The sequence below is a fragment of the Aphelocoma coerulescens genome, chromosome 1A (genome assembly GCF_041296385.1).
Source record: "Aphelocoma coerulescens isolate FSJ_1873_10779 chromosome 1A, UR_Acoe_1.0, whole genome shotgun sequence".
Taxonomy (NCBI): Eukaryota; Metazoa; Chordata; class Aves; order Passeriformes; family Corvidae; genus Aphelocoma; species Aphelocoma coerulescens.
The window spans coordinates 79,115,825-79,132,652 of NC_091014.1; the positions used below are offsets into that span (position 1 = coordinate 79,115,825).

At 37.6% G+C, this 16,828-nt stretch overlaps 1 protein-coding gene across 8 annotated transcripts in view; it reads right to left on the reverse strand.

Annotated features, from left to right (window-relative positions):
• The window catches only part of ERC1 (ELKS/RAB6-interacting/CAST family member 1), a 282,351-nt gene that overhangs the window by 118,617 nt on the left and 146,906 nt on the right, over positions 1-16,828 (reverse strand). For all 8 annotated transcript variants that reach the window (XM_069003679.1, XM_069003676.1, XM_069003675.1 and 5 more), the window contains one exon: positions 16,149-16,284. In XM_069003679.1, coding sequence (XP_068859780.1) covers positions 16,149-16,284 — 136 coding nt within the window. The remainder of the gene's footprint in view (positions 1-16,148; positions 16,285-16,828) is intronic.

Genomic DNA, 16,828 nt, shown 5'->3' on the forward strand with positions numbered 1-16,828 from the left:
AGTCTAATACTAATAACCCACCCAGTAAGGAAAGACTAAGTAAAAGTTTTCCCTGTCTCAGTCAAATCTAGTTAGAAGATGTGCAATTTTACTCCTCTAATGGTGTCATGATGTGTGTAACCACCTTAAAAAACTACACAAATGACTGGCAGGAACTGCAGGTTGTTGCTTAGTCAGGTAACACCTCCATAGCATAGTCTCAAAACACTCCTAAAGAATTATTTTGTTTCTAGCTCATTGATTCATGCCTAACTGATCAGCATTTGAACGACTTTTTTTTTTAAATAAAAGCTGCTGTCTCATATTAGTAGATAAATTGAAGTGAACCTGCGTCTGCCTTGTAACATACTGGCATGTTTTCCCAGCTGTTTGGCTCTGAACTCTTTAAAACATGATAGGCTCATGCTGACCTGTGCTGCTGTTGATTTCCTCCATTTAATTACATGAAGTATTCTAGCTTTATTGTGATAAGAATTAAACTCTAGAAAAAATCTTCTATCAATTTTAACTACAGTTATAAGTTTTTTCCTACAGTGACTGTTCCTCTGAAGCAATCATACCTTTGAACATCACCCCAAGGGCGAAAATTCCTGTATTTTGACAAAACTGCAGAATGATAAACAGTGACAGTCTCTTTTCAGGAATCTTATACAGATGACTACTCAGAAAGAAAAAAAAAATATTACTTACCTGTACAGTAACTGCATTCTTCAAGGTGTACTACCTACCCAAATACCTCCATGGCCCTCCCTCCCTTATCTTCCTGCATCCCATCTGCATGATACTGCACAGCAGAGATGGAATTAGACTGGGAAAGAGGAGACAGCTCTGCCTTTATGCTCACTGGTGGCAGCACACAGAAAACGAAAATCCCGTTCGACACTGTGGGAGTGCCAAGGTTCAGGCACAATAAAAATTTTTGCTACCTGTGCTGTGATCCAGTTGCTGATGTGCATGCAAAACTAATTCCATACATGCCTGTCTGAAAGCCTGAAAGGAAAAGGAGGTGTGACTGACGCACATTTCTGGGCTTTTCCTTTCACTTCAGGAAGGAAGTGCTGGGATGGCCAAGTGATGCATGTTAAAATGATGTATCAATTTAATCTATCCTGCATTCATGTGATGTGTAATCTGCCACGAAGTTTTATGGAAGTGCATGAAATAGGATACATGCATTCACCAAGGCATTTAGGTTCAATTAAATCTGAGGTATCCTGGCAAACTTCATAACCATGTCTTGAACTATACTCACAAAGATCTTTATGGCCTAATTTCACTCTTGGAATTAAGGTGGATTTCTCTAGTCAGCTCTTGGGACATATTAGTTAACAGTTTGAGAAGGCAATGAAATGATTCTTTTAACTGTTAAAAGTATTTCTAGGACTAGACAATCACCTAGGTAGGGAAAGATTTCTGTCACATAACCCTGTAAATAATGCAATAGCACGTTTTACCTGTGCACTTTTCAGAGATCAGATGGGAAGAACACAATACTGGAAGTGCTTTGCGCTAGGAATCAATTACTTCTTAAACAGTGAAATCATTACAACATTACAAGCCCTTATTCTTGTGAACTATTGCTTTTTCTTATCAGGCATTTCCTCAAGAAGCCATGACCTAGATAAAGAACTTAATGGTAATGACCTCAGTCCATTCTAGATGGAATAAAACTCTCCCTAGTGAACTGACCTTCCACTGGGTAAGTGGAACCTGGGAACTCAGGACTGTCCACTGCCTCTAGTACTACTTAAAGCTTCCTCATGGATACGGTCATTTAGTTCTTGAGACAACAAATTCTTCACCAATGTTTGGAGACAACCCATGCACAAATGTTAAGATTTTTTTCCCAGTTAAAAATACGAGGGCCTGATTAACTGTAACTCTAAAGTGCATGCTGGTTAATTAATATGAAAAATTGAAATCTTCTTCCAAGACTTTTCAAAATCTTCCATGAAGTTCCCTTGCTTCCTCTTTTTGGGCATAACCAGTACCAAATATGAAGAGGAAAAATTGGTTCTCCTTATAGACAGCCCATTACTGAGGACTTCTGGTTTGCAATTTCAGGAATCTACCAAAAGATGCCAAAAGACTCACAAAATTATTGAAGGTGTGTTTCTGCGGTGTTGGTTGAACTACTGGGCCCAGAAGACAAGATGCTATGCCAAATAGCTACTCTTCAGAAGAGCACAATTGGTGAAAATACATCAGTTAGTTAAATAATGTCTGCTTTTCTCTGAAAAATATCTGTAAAAACCTGCATATTTTCCTAAGAAGGTCCTGAAGCTTTAAGGGAATATATAAGGTGGTGGTACCAAAATGTGGTATTACAGTTTCATTTGATTTCAGGAGCAAACAGTCATAGGGCCTTAAAGCTCAGGTGAGCATGGTGGATCTCCTTCATTCGGTTCCACATGCTGATCAACTACTTCAAGTCTCTGAACATGAAAAACATACAAAATTGTCACTCATAAATGGAGAAATACCACTTACACTGATGAGACAATACTTTGACTTTTGGGGTTTTCAAGAATATATATCAGGTAAATGCTGAAGGCCAGAACACCATGGTAACAAAACCCAATGGTAGTTATGACAGAATTTAGCTCAAAAAGAGTGTTTGGGGTCCTTTTGCAACTCATCCAAAGCTACAGATGTCCACAGAAAATCGTTTAATTCATTACCATTTCCTGAAGAAAATGGCAATATAAAAAACCCCAAACCTCCAAAAACATATTTGCTTGAAAAGTGGAATGAAAGAAGAGTTTATAAACTCCTGAAGAAGTAAATACCTTTAGGGTAGTGTATAGCTTGGTGCTAAGATGTAGCATAAACCCCAAATAAACACAGATCCAACACTAAAGACTCTGAAAATAAAGGAACAGAGGCAAACTACCATGTAAAGAGCTGCTACTATAGACATTGCTGGGCAGGAACAAGCAGTAGAGTTACAACAACCACGGATGCTAATGCTGGCTGCATCCAGCTGTCTTGGTGCTCTAAATTGGTAAAATTAAAAAACTAGTGTATTGGGGGTTATCTGTGATGGGGGAATAAATCTCTGGCTGTTAGGCAGAAGCTGAGTATATCCAAGTACTAGGTTTATGTGACGTTCCTGTTTCTCACAGAGCGGGATGAAGAGGGCTTTTCTGTAAGCACAGCAACAGCATATGTAATTATCAGGAGTTGCTGAATGAAAGGAACAGTCTGAGAGCTACAAGGCACAAACTGCCAAGCAGGAGCTCCTTGATCAACATTTCCTCATCTTTGGAGATCAGACCTGAGATACACGATGATTATGTCATTAGAACAACATATGTCAGCATCTGGAGGATTGTATCTGCCAAATAAGACACAGGGATTGGAACTGAAGCCTGACAAGTTACATAAACACAGAAAAATAACTACAGGAGACTAAAGGAGAAGAACTGCAGTAGAAGAATTTATTTCCAATAGGAGTTGAGAGGGAAGTGCAACCAAAGCTGGCCACAGCACCACATATGCTGTATTGAAAACATGAGGAACAATAGAAGGTGACGAGTACATTCTTCTGAGAATACTACAATGGAAAAAGAGAATATGTGTACATCCAGAGTATGTGTGCACTTGTGGATCATCAGTTCCAGAGAGAACAAAAATATATTTACAGTAAAAAGAAAAAATGGATAAATATTATTTCTAGGATGATAGATTTAATATAACCAGCCCATTAAAATTAGCATGGTGAAAAAAACTGTACAGAAGCCAACAGATTATGAGAAATGGCCAGTGAAATTTTCTTTTTAAATAGAAAAGTAGAAAATAGAATGGTGTTTCAACTACACTGTCCCTTGAGTATTGTGTCAACTATACTGTCCCTTGAGAATACTTCAGAGTGATGCAGGACTATGAATGATGCTGCCAACAAAAATATGTGCTCTTCTATACATGGGAAGGATGCACACTAAAATATATGTACATGGGAAAAAAAACACCCAAACCCATAAAAATTGGGAAAGAAATGTATCAACTCTAGTGATAGAGTGCAACTGACAATAACCAGATAGATACAAATTACTATCAACAGATCTAATTTAAATGAAAGGAAAGTGAAATGGGAGGGGAAAAAAAACTTAGCAAAAACTTAATGAAAATAGAGGCTTAATTTTTAACATTGTCTTTTTCTTAGATACACACAAAAGCCTTAATTAAACTCATGCATATTGCTATTATTGCCTGACAATTGCTAAATTATATACAAAAAATGTGTTTATAACTCCAGCCATTCACACTTTTTTCTTTCAAGATATTTTACGTCTGACCACCCAGGTGCATTACTTTCCAAAAGTATTTCCAGAACATGCAGTGCTTTTGTTCAACATCAGGAGCAAAGTGAAATACACAGGGCCTGAGGTAATGATAAGAAAGGATCCTAATCAATACTAGTTGAAGGAGAACAGGAAGAAGGAGAAGAAAAGGACAGTTCTAGACCATTACACAGGCCCAGAAGGAGAAGAAAAGGACAGTTCTGGACCATTACACAGGCCCAGGAAGGGAAAGGCAGAAGTGGTTATTCCTGTGGGAAGCTGGCAATGTCCTCTCCTGATAGCTGCCGTCTCTTTGACACTTCTTTCCTGCTGTTGTAAGCTTGGTGCTCCCAGCACAGCAATCCGTTATGGATCTGGGGCTTGTACAGGCACTTCTCATTAGCGACAGCCCAGACAGACCCAAGCACCTTGCCAATACTAACAACCAGGTTTACCATTTAGCAGCTGCACGGGGTGCCAGCAGTTTTAACACTTTGCTCCGGCTGTTGAAAATTACCACATTTGTAGTTTTTAAAACCTAGAGGGACAACGTTTCTATCAAACCACAGCAGGTCACTGCTTGGACTACTGAAATGGGACCCAAAGCTGACAATGCAGCTGTGAAAATGATCTGAAGTGAGCAAAAGCAATAGATATCTCTAATTGTTATGGGCCTTTGTGGTTTTTTTTGTTTATCTGGTTTGTCTTCTTTTTTCTGGGGATGTGTGTGGTGTTTTTTGGAGAGGCTAATTGGAGAAATGCTACTGTACCAAGATTTTTTCTTCACTCATAAATCAATACTATGACTCAAGGCTCCTAAATTGATACAGGATTACAGAAAAAACCAGCAGCAGTTCTAACTAACTGCACTATTAACACAAAGCTCAAACCCATATGTTACTCCCTTGATACAGCCTTATTTGCCTGAACTCTCTTTGTAAATGTCAGTCCTGTCATCACCATTGTACTAATATATCACAAGTCATAAGACCTACCTTTCTTTGCTCATTTTCAATCCTTTAGCAAAAAAACCCATCAGAGCAGCATGCATAGATAGCTATAAAAACCACTTCTCTTGTTTTCCCTCTTTTTCATAGCTGAATATATGCCAAAACTTGCTACTGATAAAAACACCACTGAGGAAATGCTTACTGAGCAGTTGATCCCACTGAATCTCTTCCACTCTCTCAGTTTTGAAGGGAATTCCTGCAACCATCTCTGGTTTTTGATTTTAGCCTCTGATGCCTTTTTCTTGATGTTCATCATAGTAAAGCAGCTTTTCTATTTGTGCTATGAACTGCTTCCTTTAAAGCAACCATCTGTAGAGATCCCATTGCTAACCACTAATCATTTTATTTAAGCTAAAAAAATCCTATTCTTAATTTCACTCCATGCAGACATCCTCCTTTTTCCACATCTTCAAACTAGAGATCATTAAAACAATTTCCCATCAGAATTAAATTATCACTGTTTTTCACACCATCCAGGAACACCCCAATGCACCCACAATCCCCCTGAAAGTCAGACACATCAAGTGAAGGTAATTTCAAGGAAAAGATCTGCCTTGGTACAACATGGACTCAGCTACTAACCAGAAACAGACATATTAATTTAGGGAAATGCTTGGCTTAAAATATCAAAACTGTTCTCACTATCTTTACTAGCAAATGCACAATCAGCTGTACCACTTAAGGATACACCTGAAGACAGGAAATATGACTTGTATACAGTAACAGAAACTTATTCTAAGTTCAGCAAGGAAGGATCAAGGAGAATGGAATGACTTAGGTGTGCAGCAGCAGTGAATTCATCTGTCTGTATGGAAAACCTATTAGATACAATTGATGAGAATAGAATAATGTAAAAATGTAAAAATTGGACAGCTAAATAATAATGAGTTTCAAAATATTGGAATAAGGTGTTTGAAAATAAAAGCTTCTCATTTGTGTATCTGAAGCATTACACTGACAGTAGCCTTAAACAGGCAACTTAGTATCATAACATTCATAAAAATCACCTCTAAAATTACCTGACTTAAAACCCAAAAGAATGAGAAAATGGAAACACTTCACATTCTGACAGATTCTCACTTCTTTGTATGAAAATTCCAATTGTTTCTATAAAAGCCTGAACTAGTTCAGAGGAATGAGAAAAACAGTTTTTGTTGTCCTTTAGCCCTAAATATTCCAAAATGATCCTCTATTATTTTCAGTCTACAAAGCTGGAAAACGTACTCCCTGGCTCTTGTCGTCACTCACTGCTTTTCCATGTTCAAGTATTTAATTTTATTTCATATCTGTTTGAACAGAAGCCTGTCCATATGTTTACTACTTTCTTCCTTGCCTTTCCCTTTCCCACGTTTGCCACACCCTTTTCTGTGGTGGATGGTTGGCATCACTGCACGTTATTGACCAGGGGAATGCACTGCTGATGCACACAGTGGCACAGCAGCATTTTCTGGTTTGCTGTTTCATACTTCTTAAATGGCTTTTAATAGTTCTTCTAACCAATAACATTTTCATAAAACTATTTATTCTAATTCTGAGATTGCTCTCCTATGGTAACAGAGCTAAAAAGAACCCATCATTGCGCACATATATTTAAGATTGTTTCTCCTGACATATAAATAAATATATACTTATGCTGAATTCCACCTTCTCTTTTACCCATGGGTTCCAGTTATGAGATACTTGTGGAGCTATATAGGTTATCTTTCATTTAAACATCCTGAATAAATCAATAAACATAATTTGGAATGGTACAAAAATTTAGTTTGATTTACAGAAAACATTACATCTGCCATTTTTTAGCTAGATATATATCACCTCAGCACAAAAAAAAAACTGTTTCATAGCATTGGGACATAAAGACATATGCACTTAAAATGCAAAAAAAATGTTTACAGTTTAAGAATACTCAATGGTTCTTCAAAAGGATGATGAGGGGGTGACTGGCAGGCAGAAAGTTGTGCTCTAGAAGGACATGGATGCCTGTTGTTGAGACACTGTGCTCCTTCAGCTTTTATTGCCTTGCTTTTCATGCCCTCTCCTTGCTTTGGAAAATCATCTGACCCCAATGATATCAAAATGTAGGAAGAATTCAAATGCAAGCAACAAAACCAACATAATGTTCTAAAGTGAATTTGCTGATGAATTTTAACTGACTACAGACATCTTCTAGAATGTCAATATCATCCTCCTTTAATCCTCAGTAATAGACTAAGTGATACCAGCATAGTTAAGTTTTCCCCATGCCTGCATTGAGGTCTGAGTGCACATCAAACCAAATGAAGGAGGTGAAAGGACTGGTGCTGACTTTTAGTATGGTACAGCCTTCTGTCACTTCTGAACACAGTTTGCAGCCTAAGTCTCAATTCCAGTCTATATTTGCACATCACAGTAAGAGCAGTTGTTCTGATATATCCTAAGAATGTGTAAATTTTAGCCAAAGAGAAAAATTTAATAGGAAAGTGCTAATTAAAGACAGAATAGACTGATTTCTATACAGAAAAAGAAAAAAGAGTAGTTTAAGGGTGACATCAATTTGGGCAGCTTAGTAAGCAAGATTAAAGAAAAATACTGATTTAGAATGAAATTAATTAGGTTTACTACTATTTGAAATGAATTAGAGGAAATATTTTAAGGAAATGCTTGAGCATTTGTTCCCAAAGCATAGAAAAAAAAAAAATCCATATGTATTATTTTTTAAAAATAAGTTCTGAATTCTGTCGGAGATCCCCATCATCGCCCATCTCCCTTTCTTTTTCTATTGTGCAAAAGAAGAATAAAACAGAATAGCAATTTTATTAAACAATGAGACTATGAAATGAGCCATGGCAATTGGGCATTTTTATTCTTGGGGAGAAATGAGTTAGAAACCACTTTCAACACAGCAAGTAAAAAAAAAAAAAAAAGCTTATGAGAGAGGCAGGAAAAAAATCAAGAAAAAGAAAAAAATGCAAATTTATTACCATTTCTCAGGCTCATGAAATAAGACACCGAAATGAAAAGAGAGCTGTTCTTCCCCTTCAATGTGCTCCTATTGTTTTGCTTAAATCTGGCCCTCAATGTTTTCTACTCTCAGGGGAGACCTCCTCACAGGAACCACACCACGTTGTCAACAGATACATTAATCTCTCTGACAGTTTTTAGGAAAGCAGTTTGAACTCAGATACTAATCTTGGGGAAAAAAGCCTATGCAAAAAACATCCAGTGGTTAAGGTTGTTGGCACACATTCAGCTGTCCAGTCCTCACTGTACTTAGTTTCTGGCATATCATAAAGGGTACCAACCCTTGCCTTTGCCAAACAGCCAAGAGCACAAATAACAGGTTTCATCTTCCATGGACACATAATGTTTCTGCAGAAAAGACTGGGTGAAAGTGTGTCTGGGGAATAACAGTCCTGCTGGATCACTCACAAATGTTAGGATGTAGGGAGTCTTCTTTCCTCTATTAAAAACTCTCAGGCCACATGATGGCTTTCTCTCACTACAAATCTCAATTTGCAGTTAAAGGAAATACTGGGATAATTGGGAGATTGCCTAATGCTAGTTGTAAATAGTGACTTCCACGAAATTTTTCCAGCTGTCTGTTCAAAACTGTAGAGCATTTTTACTTTATATAAGAAGACAAAGTCAAATGGTTCATCTTTTTTAAAGATGTGAAAGCAATGAATTCATCTAACCTGCACATAATAAATGCATGGTAAACTAAACTAAACCATAAAGTGAAAACTGATAGAGCAGATGGCTAAGTGTCTATCCAGGGAAATGCTTCTCCATTTCAACAGTCAGGGCCCTTCAAGCTTCCTTCCTAAAGGTTATGGTAACAAGTACTCTGAATGGAGCACTCTCTCCTGGTGAGGCACAAGAAAAGGTAATTCCTTAACTATGGATTTAATGTCATAAACATCAATTATGTAGAATGACAGATTCTAGCTCTATAAGAACTGCCATATCAAATTAGGAACAAGGTCATGTATTTATTGTGATACTCTATTTTAGATAAAAAAGCTGCATCTTCTTTCTACAATTTGTATAGCCACAGAGAAATCTGTTTCTGAGACAAATCATTTTTCCATGTTCAAAAGTGAATGTTTTTTGTTGGTGCTTCAGCATGCAACATTTCAGACATGAGCAAAAATAAAGTTAGTTAGACCTTGCAAATATTCATTAGAAAAATGGCTTCAATAAAACTGGAGACACGACTGTCCCCACAGTTTGCTCATGGCTCACAGCCCACATTGTAAGAATGTTAACGCACCAAAACCTAACAAATCCAAGAAAACTAAGAAATGAGAGAGGTAAATTTACACTTTTTTAATAGTCACCCCTACTACCATATACTTTGTATGCAGTTGTTTGGAGAAAGAGATATCAGATTTCTATAAGGAAAACTTGGAAACTGGTATTAGAAACAGACCCAGGTAAATAATCTTTAGTTTTAATGTGTATGAAAGCTTGTCTTGATGAGATTCCTTTAAGTAAATGGAGAATTACTGTCTTGCCAAGTCCACCAGGCACACGTGTAAAAGCATAAGAGATAAAAAGCACTGATCTCTCTAGGAACAGGACATCACCTGAGCAGATGCTGCAGGGCTTCTTGTTTGTCAAGATGCTTCTCTTACCTTGTTGAGCTTACTTTCTGGCAAACTGTTAGTAAATCTTCATGCCCTTTCTTGAAATCTACATTGTACTTTATCATTTCAAAAGAGACAAGAGGAGAAACCCTTTTTGTAAGATAGAAGCTCATTTTTATGTGCACTACTGTCTTGCTGGGATGGAAATCCAACGTGCAATTTTTACATGAAAATATAATGTCACAATAGTGCTATTTCATATCATGCACTGATTTCTAGCCCTGTGCAGTATTTCTCCATTGTCCAATGAACTTTTCAGTCCTGTTTCTATGTCACTGAATGATAAAAATGATTAAGGTGAAAATGTCTAAGCCCTTCTTCAGTTAGAGAGCATTACAAATGAAGAATACCTGAGTCTTGTCTATAATTACTATATTATTTCACACATATATAATGAAGTATGAAGTGAGGTGTCTATTCAGCTTTCATGCCATAAAAGTAGGTGTATCCAGAAATGCTTAATTATGATTTTTTAATTCCCAAAAAAGGGCTACAATTCAAATTAATTCCTCCTCACCTCCCCTCAAGAAACTTCCCCTCACTCTAAGTGACAAAAAGTGTAGCTAAAAGGTCATAATTTTTGGAACTTCTCCCAGACATCCAGGAAAGATAAGAAAAAGCTCTCTTGACAGAGGGTTATGACATGATCAGAACAAGAGCTAGCTTTTCTCAAAGCATCTGCCAGGGTTAAATATGTGCCTGTATCTACACTAACTGCAACACACTGTGCTGCAAATCACAACCCTCCAAATACATACAGAATGAAAAGTTTGTGGAACACTGTATTTTCTGTAACGTATTGTAAAAGCTGATGGAAATGAAAATTCCTACTGGAATATTACATCACTAATGAATCATGATGCATACTGATGTCTCTACTGCATATGTATATCCTGTTTTGTAATGCATAGCCAGCTGTCACAGAATCTCTGAGAGAAAGAGCTGGTGGGTAAGTGATCCCAAAACCACCTATTGGCTACCACTGCCCAAATAAAATAGGAGGAAAAATTTGCATACAATTATTCTATTTAGATTTTTATGAGTTATGCTTGTTCTTTAGAGCCTGCATTTGTTCATACTTGCTGCATTTTCACTAAAAAAAGTCCTACATAACACTGAGAGACAGACAGTAAAACACTGATCCACATTACCTCAGAGCCACGTTTGGCTTAATTATCGAGAACATGTAACAATATTAAGTTTCATCCTATTTGGTAACTGACAAGAAAAACTCATCCTTTCAAAAAGCACTAAAACATTTCTTTACGAATGAATTGCAAAGTGAATTGGTATCCTTTCAGTGATTGATGCCATGAGCTCTGTCCTGGATGACAGGATGAGGATGACCTAGAACTGAATGTAGCCTTAAGTGAAATTACAGCCACTTGCGTAAGTGCTAATGGCACCCGGTCAGGCCCACAGAATACTAACACCTCCAAGGCTGGGCAGCATGGAGAATTACCCAGGGACAGCGAGGCCAAAACCTCTCCATGATGTAATTAATGTCTAAAAAGGACCGGGAGAGGAAGAGAGAGAAAAAGAACATTTCAACCTGAGTAATTCCCAAAGGTGCATCTGAGCTCAGTGAGCAGATACATGTTTGACATGTCAGACTGTTCTCTGGAAAGAATCCTGCAGATGCAAGATGGCATTAAAGAATAGATTTCTGCCAGGCTGAAACAGAGTAGCTGACAGCTTCCTGGGCTGCAATATGTTGAACTGTACACTCCACTCATCTGGCAGGCAAGGCTGGAATCTGATATGGCAGTGGTCTACATGGAAGAGAATTAGCCCAGAACTCTGCACTTGAAAGTCACTTATCCCAGGAAAACAGCTAACATATTTAACTAGCATAACCAATCTGCTTCAAATTTGATGATGCCTAGAAAGTTATCAAGAAGATCTTGAGCTTTAACTTGGAAAGGTTTACTTTAACCGTTTCTTCTGAAGTTTAGTACTCACTGTCCAAAAGCAAGTTCAGAGATTGGTTAGGAAAGCATAATCTTGCTTTTAATAATAGACAAAAGAGAACAAAACATAATTTTCATTATGGCATAGCATTACTGTCAAGAGATGAGATGAAAAAACTTCATCCACCCCACCTTCAAGATCCAGTCATAGCACATCAAGAGGAAATTCTTCAGTAATTTAAGACCAGAAGTACTGGGCTCCACTTGGGTTTTCAGGTTTTTGAGTGTTGACACTGACTGTGTGCATACCAAACAGTTAACCAGAACAGACTATTTCAGCTGGAAGGGATCTGCAGCAACCACCCAGTCCAACCTCCTGGCCAGTTCAGGGCTGGCTAAAGTTAAAGCACACTGGTAAGGGCATTGCCCAAACGCCTCCTAAACGCTTGGCAGGCTTGGGACATTGTGGCTGATATTTAATGAATATAGAAGGTTCATTTGATGAGAAGGTACTTGCCTATCTATTTATTTCATCGAGCTTTGCCTGGATCACCGTAAAAATATTATTGAACATAAAGTTGCATATTTGTTTAGGTTAAAAGTAGAGTTCTTTCCACTGAAAGGATAGGTTTTTTCCAATATGATAAAAGAAATACACTATCACAAGAAACAAACAGCATATACTTGCATCTACAATTCATGGATTACGAATATACATTAAATTATCTAAATGTGGATGTGGAAAAAGAAAAAAAAAGAGCTAGTAAGTTTACTTGCTTTCTACAGTAGCTCATTAAAGCACTCAATTATATCTTACACATCATCTGGACATATAGTTTGTCAGCAGCAATTAGAGATTGATGGGTACTTGCTGCAACACTGATTCAACAGTACACAAATACACACCACAGATATTCTGAAAAGTCTGGAAAAAGTCTGGAAGATGCTAGAGTGATAGAACTAGAAAATATGCATACTTCCTTTCAGAAGAATTGTCTGAAGGTGTCATACTTCCTTCAGCTTGAAATATCCATTCAAATATAATGAAGTTTCAGTAAACACTATCTTTCTAGGACTAAACAGCATATCAATTATTTTTCACAATAGCCAAGCTTTAGTTACTTCAAGCAAAAATTTTCTACTCCAGCCCAACAGTTTGTTTGGTTTTTTATCCTGCTTATAGACCAGACACTAGTTAACCTCTCAGATCTCTGGAGAGTTGTGGTTTAAGGGAGCCCAGGCGGAAAAGACAAATTTGGAAAGCCATTTATCTATCTCCCTAGAATTGAGACATTATGGTTTTCATTCTTCCCTCACTCCCCAAAATACCAAATTTCCATCATCAGAGCTCTGTGAATAAATGAACATTTTGTTACTGGACTCAGGAAGAAAGAAACCACAGGCCTGTTAGGGACAGAGAGGAGAGGAGGGCACTGTGTGCTTGGGAGCGTGTTTATTTGACTGGATTGCAGACGGTCAACCGAAGAACATGCACATCATATATTTTTAAGCATTTCATAATGTCTTATTATTAATCCCAGCCAAAACCACCGAGACCAAAATTATCTGAAATTGGTGCTTGTGTGTCCTGACCCCAAAGCCAACAATGGTTGAATAAAAAAAAATGTTAAAAATCTACAGTCCTCTTAGGTTTAATTTTTTTTTAATCTATTACAAGGCAGTGCCCTTTAAGAGTCTAGAGAGAAGACAGGTCTCCACAACTAACAAACTGAAATGTGGTCCTGGGTAAATTTTACTTCCAGGAAACCAAAATGTTGCAGTCCTTGAGAGAGGGAGGCTACAAGCAGAGGGCTCTTCTAAAGGAAGGAGCTTTTATTGAACCTGTCACTTGTCATTAAACACTCCATATTTTACCTTAGCCTGATATTTTCATTAGAGCATACAGACCTTTTTCATCTGTGAATGAAAGCATTCCCTTCAGCCTTGTGCTGAATATGGGGAAAGGCTCTCTAAAATCGAGCCCACCCAAACAGGACAATTACATTCACAAAAGCAGGAAAAGCACTAGGGAAAATCAAGTAAAATTAATACCATGATAACTTGCACATTTCAGTGTTGACTATCACATCATACTTCAATCTTAAATTATTTCACGCATTTAGTAATGTCTGTTTTCAATGTCAGAAAAACTTGCATGTAATTATATAGAAAACAACAGACATCAGTGCAGAATAAAACACAACATAAGCAAAGTGCAAAAAAGTATGTACTGCTCTATAGAGATCTCTAGTTGGAAAACCTGAATAGAAAAAGGTGAAGACATCCCTGATACTCATATTTTTGTATCTATGCTCTCGCAACTGCTTAAAACACTTTATAAGTAAAGAACTGGATAAGAAATTGCAAGGGCAGCTATACATCCTTAAAGAACTCTGATGTAAAGCAGCACCATTTTTTCCATCTAATTTCAGAGCAAAAGCTGCCTCACTGATCCCATCAAATCCGTACCATCCTTGACATACCAGAAACTTAAATAGTTTAAACAGGACTTAAAAAGTTTTCAGTAACTGAAATATCACTCTCTGTTCACTGCTATGCAGTACAAACATTTTACAGAATTTACTGTTTCTTAAAAAAAAAAAAAAAAGTGGTTTCAGTATGCAAATAGAAGCTGAGAGAAGACAAATTTCAGGCTTTTTTCAGTGTATTACGTATGTGAAGTAGAAAAATGAAAAGGGAAAGAATAATTGGGGGAGGGGGGAACGGGGAAGCCAGGAAAGGAAGCCATCCCTTTTAAAATCTGGAAGTGCTACATAAAAACAAAGATGATGGTCTGATGGAATGGTGTCATTCAATAAATCCACCATCCACGTAACTGCAAGGCAAATATCAAGTACCAGCTGTGTTTTCCAACTTGAAATACAGATTTACTCAAATGCAGATTAGAAATCTAACCAAATATTGTAGTAGTTTTAGGAATTTTTAAAGACATTTCATTAATACCGGGAGGATTGTGTTATTTAAACTTAGCTGCCACATAACGAGAGCCTTGTGAATTGCCATAGCATTACAGCCACAAAACCCATTAGCAGATGTAGAAATCCCACATTCCCTCCTTTTATAAAGGGCTGCAGTTATGAAATCATTTTCGTACACTTGGAAGTTAACTATTTCAGTGCCCTGTACATACAGGACTGGAGTTGATGGGGAAAACCACAAAATGGTGCATCTGAGAGCATTCCACATGGACACATATTTCTGTGGTTCTTTCAGAGTTTTAGCTGAAAACATCCCCCCAGCATCCCACAGAACAAAGTAAAGGAGCATCTGTTTGAATTAAGGAGAGAATTTATCTTTACTAGTGAACTCTTAGGATGTATTCTGTGTCTTCATGGTAGATGTATTGAGATATGTGGCTGGTAAAAAGAAACAGGATTTAACCTAGGATAACAAAGGAAAACACCAAAGAAGGGCTTGCTCTTTAAAGATTCACAAAATGAAAGACTACAGGGTAGGGTACTGTTACCATGTTTATTTTCACTCACCAAAAAGAAAGTTACTTTTGTAAATTAAAGAAAACACAGTCAAAATGTCTATTATCTCCACACTTAGCATCATGGTATCTTTCTTTACTTCACACCAATAGTTTAATATTTTTATGACAGCAATTGAAAACTTACCATTTGATAAACCTCCTGCAGCTAATCTCAACACACAGCGCTCTGAGAAGTATTTTACTTGCTTTTATACCAGTGGCTTTCTTATGCCTGGGCAGATTTGAGGTGACCAGATAACTCCGTGGGGCAGCAGCACGATCATTTCGGAAATAAAGCCAACTGACTAGTAAGCACACCAAGAATTCAAGAGGTAGAGTAAACAAGGATGACTACACATAGAAAGCATGGTCCTACAGTTACCCCACAACAATTCCAGCTGACTCTAAGAATACTTACTTGGTTAGCTTTCATTTACTGAAGAAAAGACACCAGTGTAAGGTAAAACCAGCTGGGAAAATACACAAAACAGCTAAAGAAAAAGTCTGTTAGAAGAGCAGAGAAGAAAGAAATGTCACACCAATCTCAATACAGAATTGATATAATTATTTCAACGATGCACTTCATAACCAAGTTGGCAGTTAAAAGTATTTTTTCCTCTTATGGAAATTGAGTAAGATATGAAGGCAGTTGAGAGAGACTGCTTTCTCTGAAGTGCTGTAGGATAGATGTGTCCTTCTAAACAATCAGTAACAAATTTCTTAGGTAACAGCTATGAAAACAGATCAGGAGGTAGAGCAGAGAGCCAGGCAGATAAGCCTGCCTGATTGTCCTAATTGCATGAATTCAATTCCCAGCTTACCTGAAGCTGTTGGGAGCTGTCATTAAGGTTATCCTCTCGTCTCCTGGCCTCCTCCAGCATCTGTGCACTCTTCTTTTTCTCCACTTGTTCTTTGTGCTTCAGATTGGCTACTTTCTTATTTTGATCTTTAACTTGCCTGCAAAAGAGAAGAGCGCTCAGAGCGCGGTCCGGAGCCGCTTCCCGTCAGCCCCGGCGCTGGGCAGCTGGGCCAGGGAACAGTGGAGCCATCGAGTGCCACCCCTTCCTTTGCAGAAGGTCACCAGCACCAAACTCATCCTCAAGCATTGCCCTCAAGTGTTGATTCAGCTAAAACAATGCTTCATTTTTCTCACTACTGTTAACATAAACGAAGAAACTTCTGAAACAAAAGCATTAATTTTTATTTGGCGTAAACTATAAATCAAAAGATGCACCTGTCCTCTTCTGACTTTGGAGAAGAAAACTCTTCTCTGTTCACACACCCACGCACGTGCACACATAAAACCACACACATCTAATAACCTATTTTGCTTTGGCTACCACTGTATCTAATGTGAGGAAAACAAGAGAAGCAAAAACTATGACTTGAACCTAGAGGATTACCTACAAGAATTAGGCAATCTGTTTTCAGAAGTAAAACACTTTCTTTTCAACCTCAAGATCTACCTGTTTTCTTGATATTTTGAGGGATTTCCTATCCT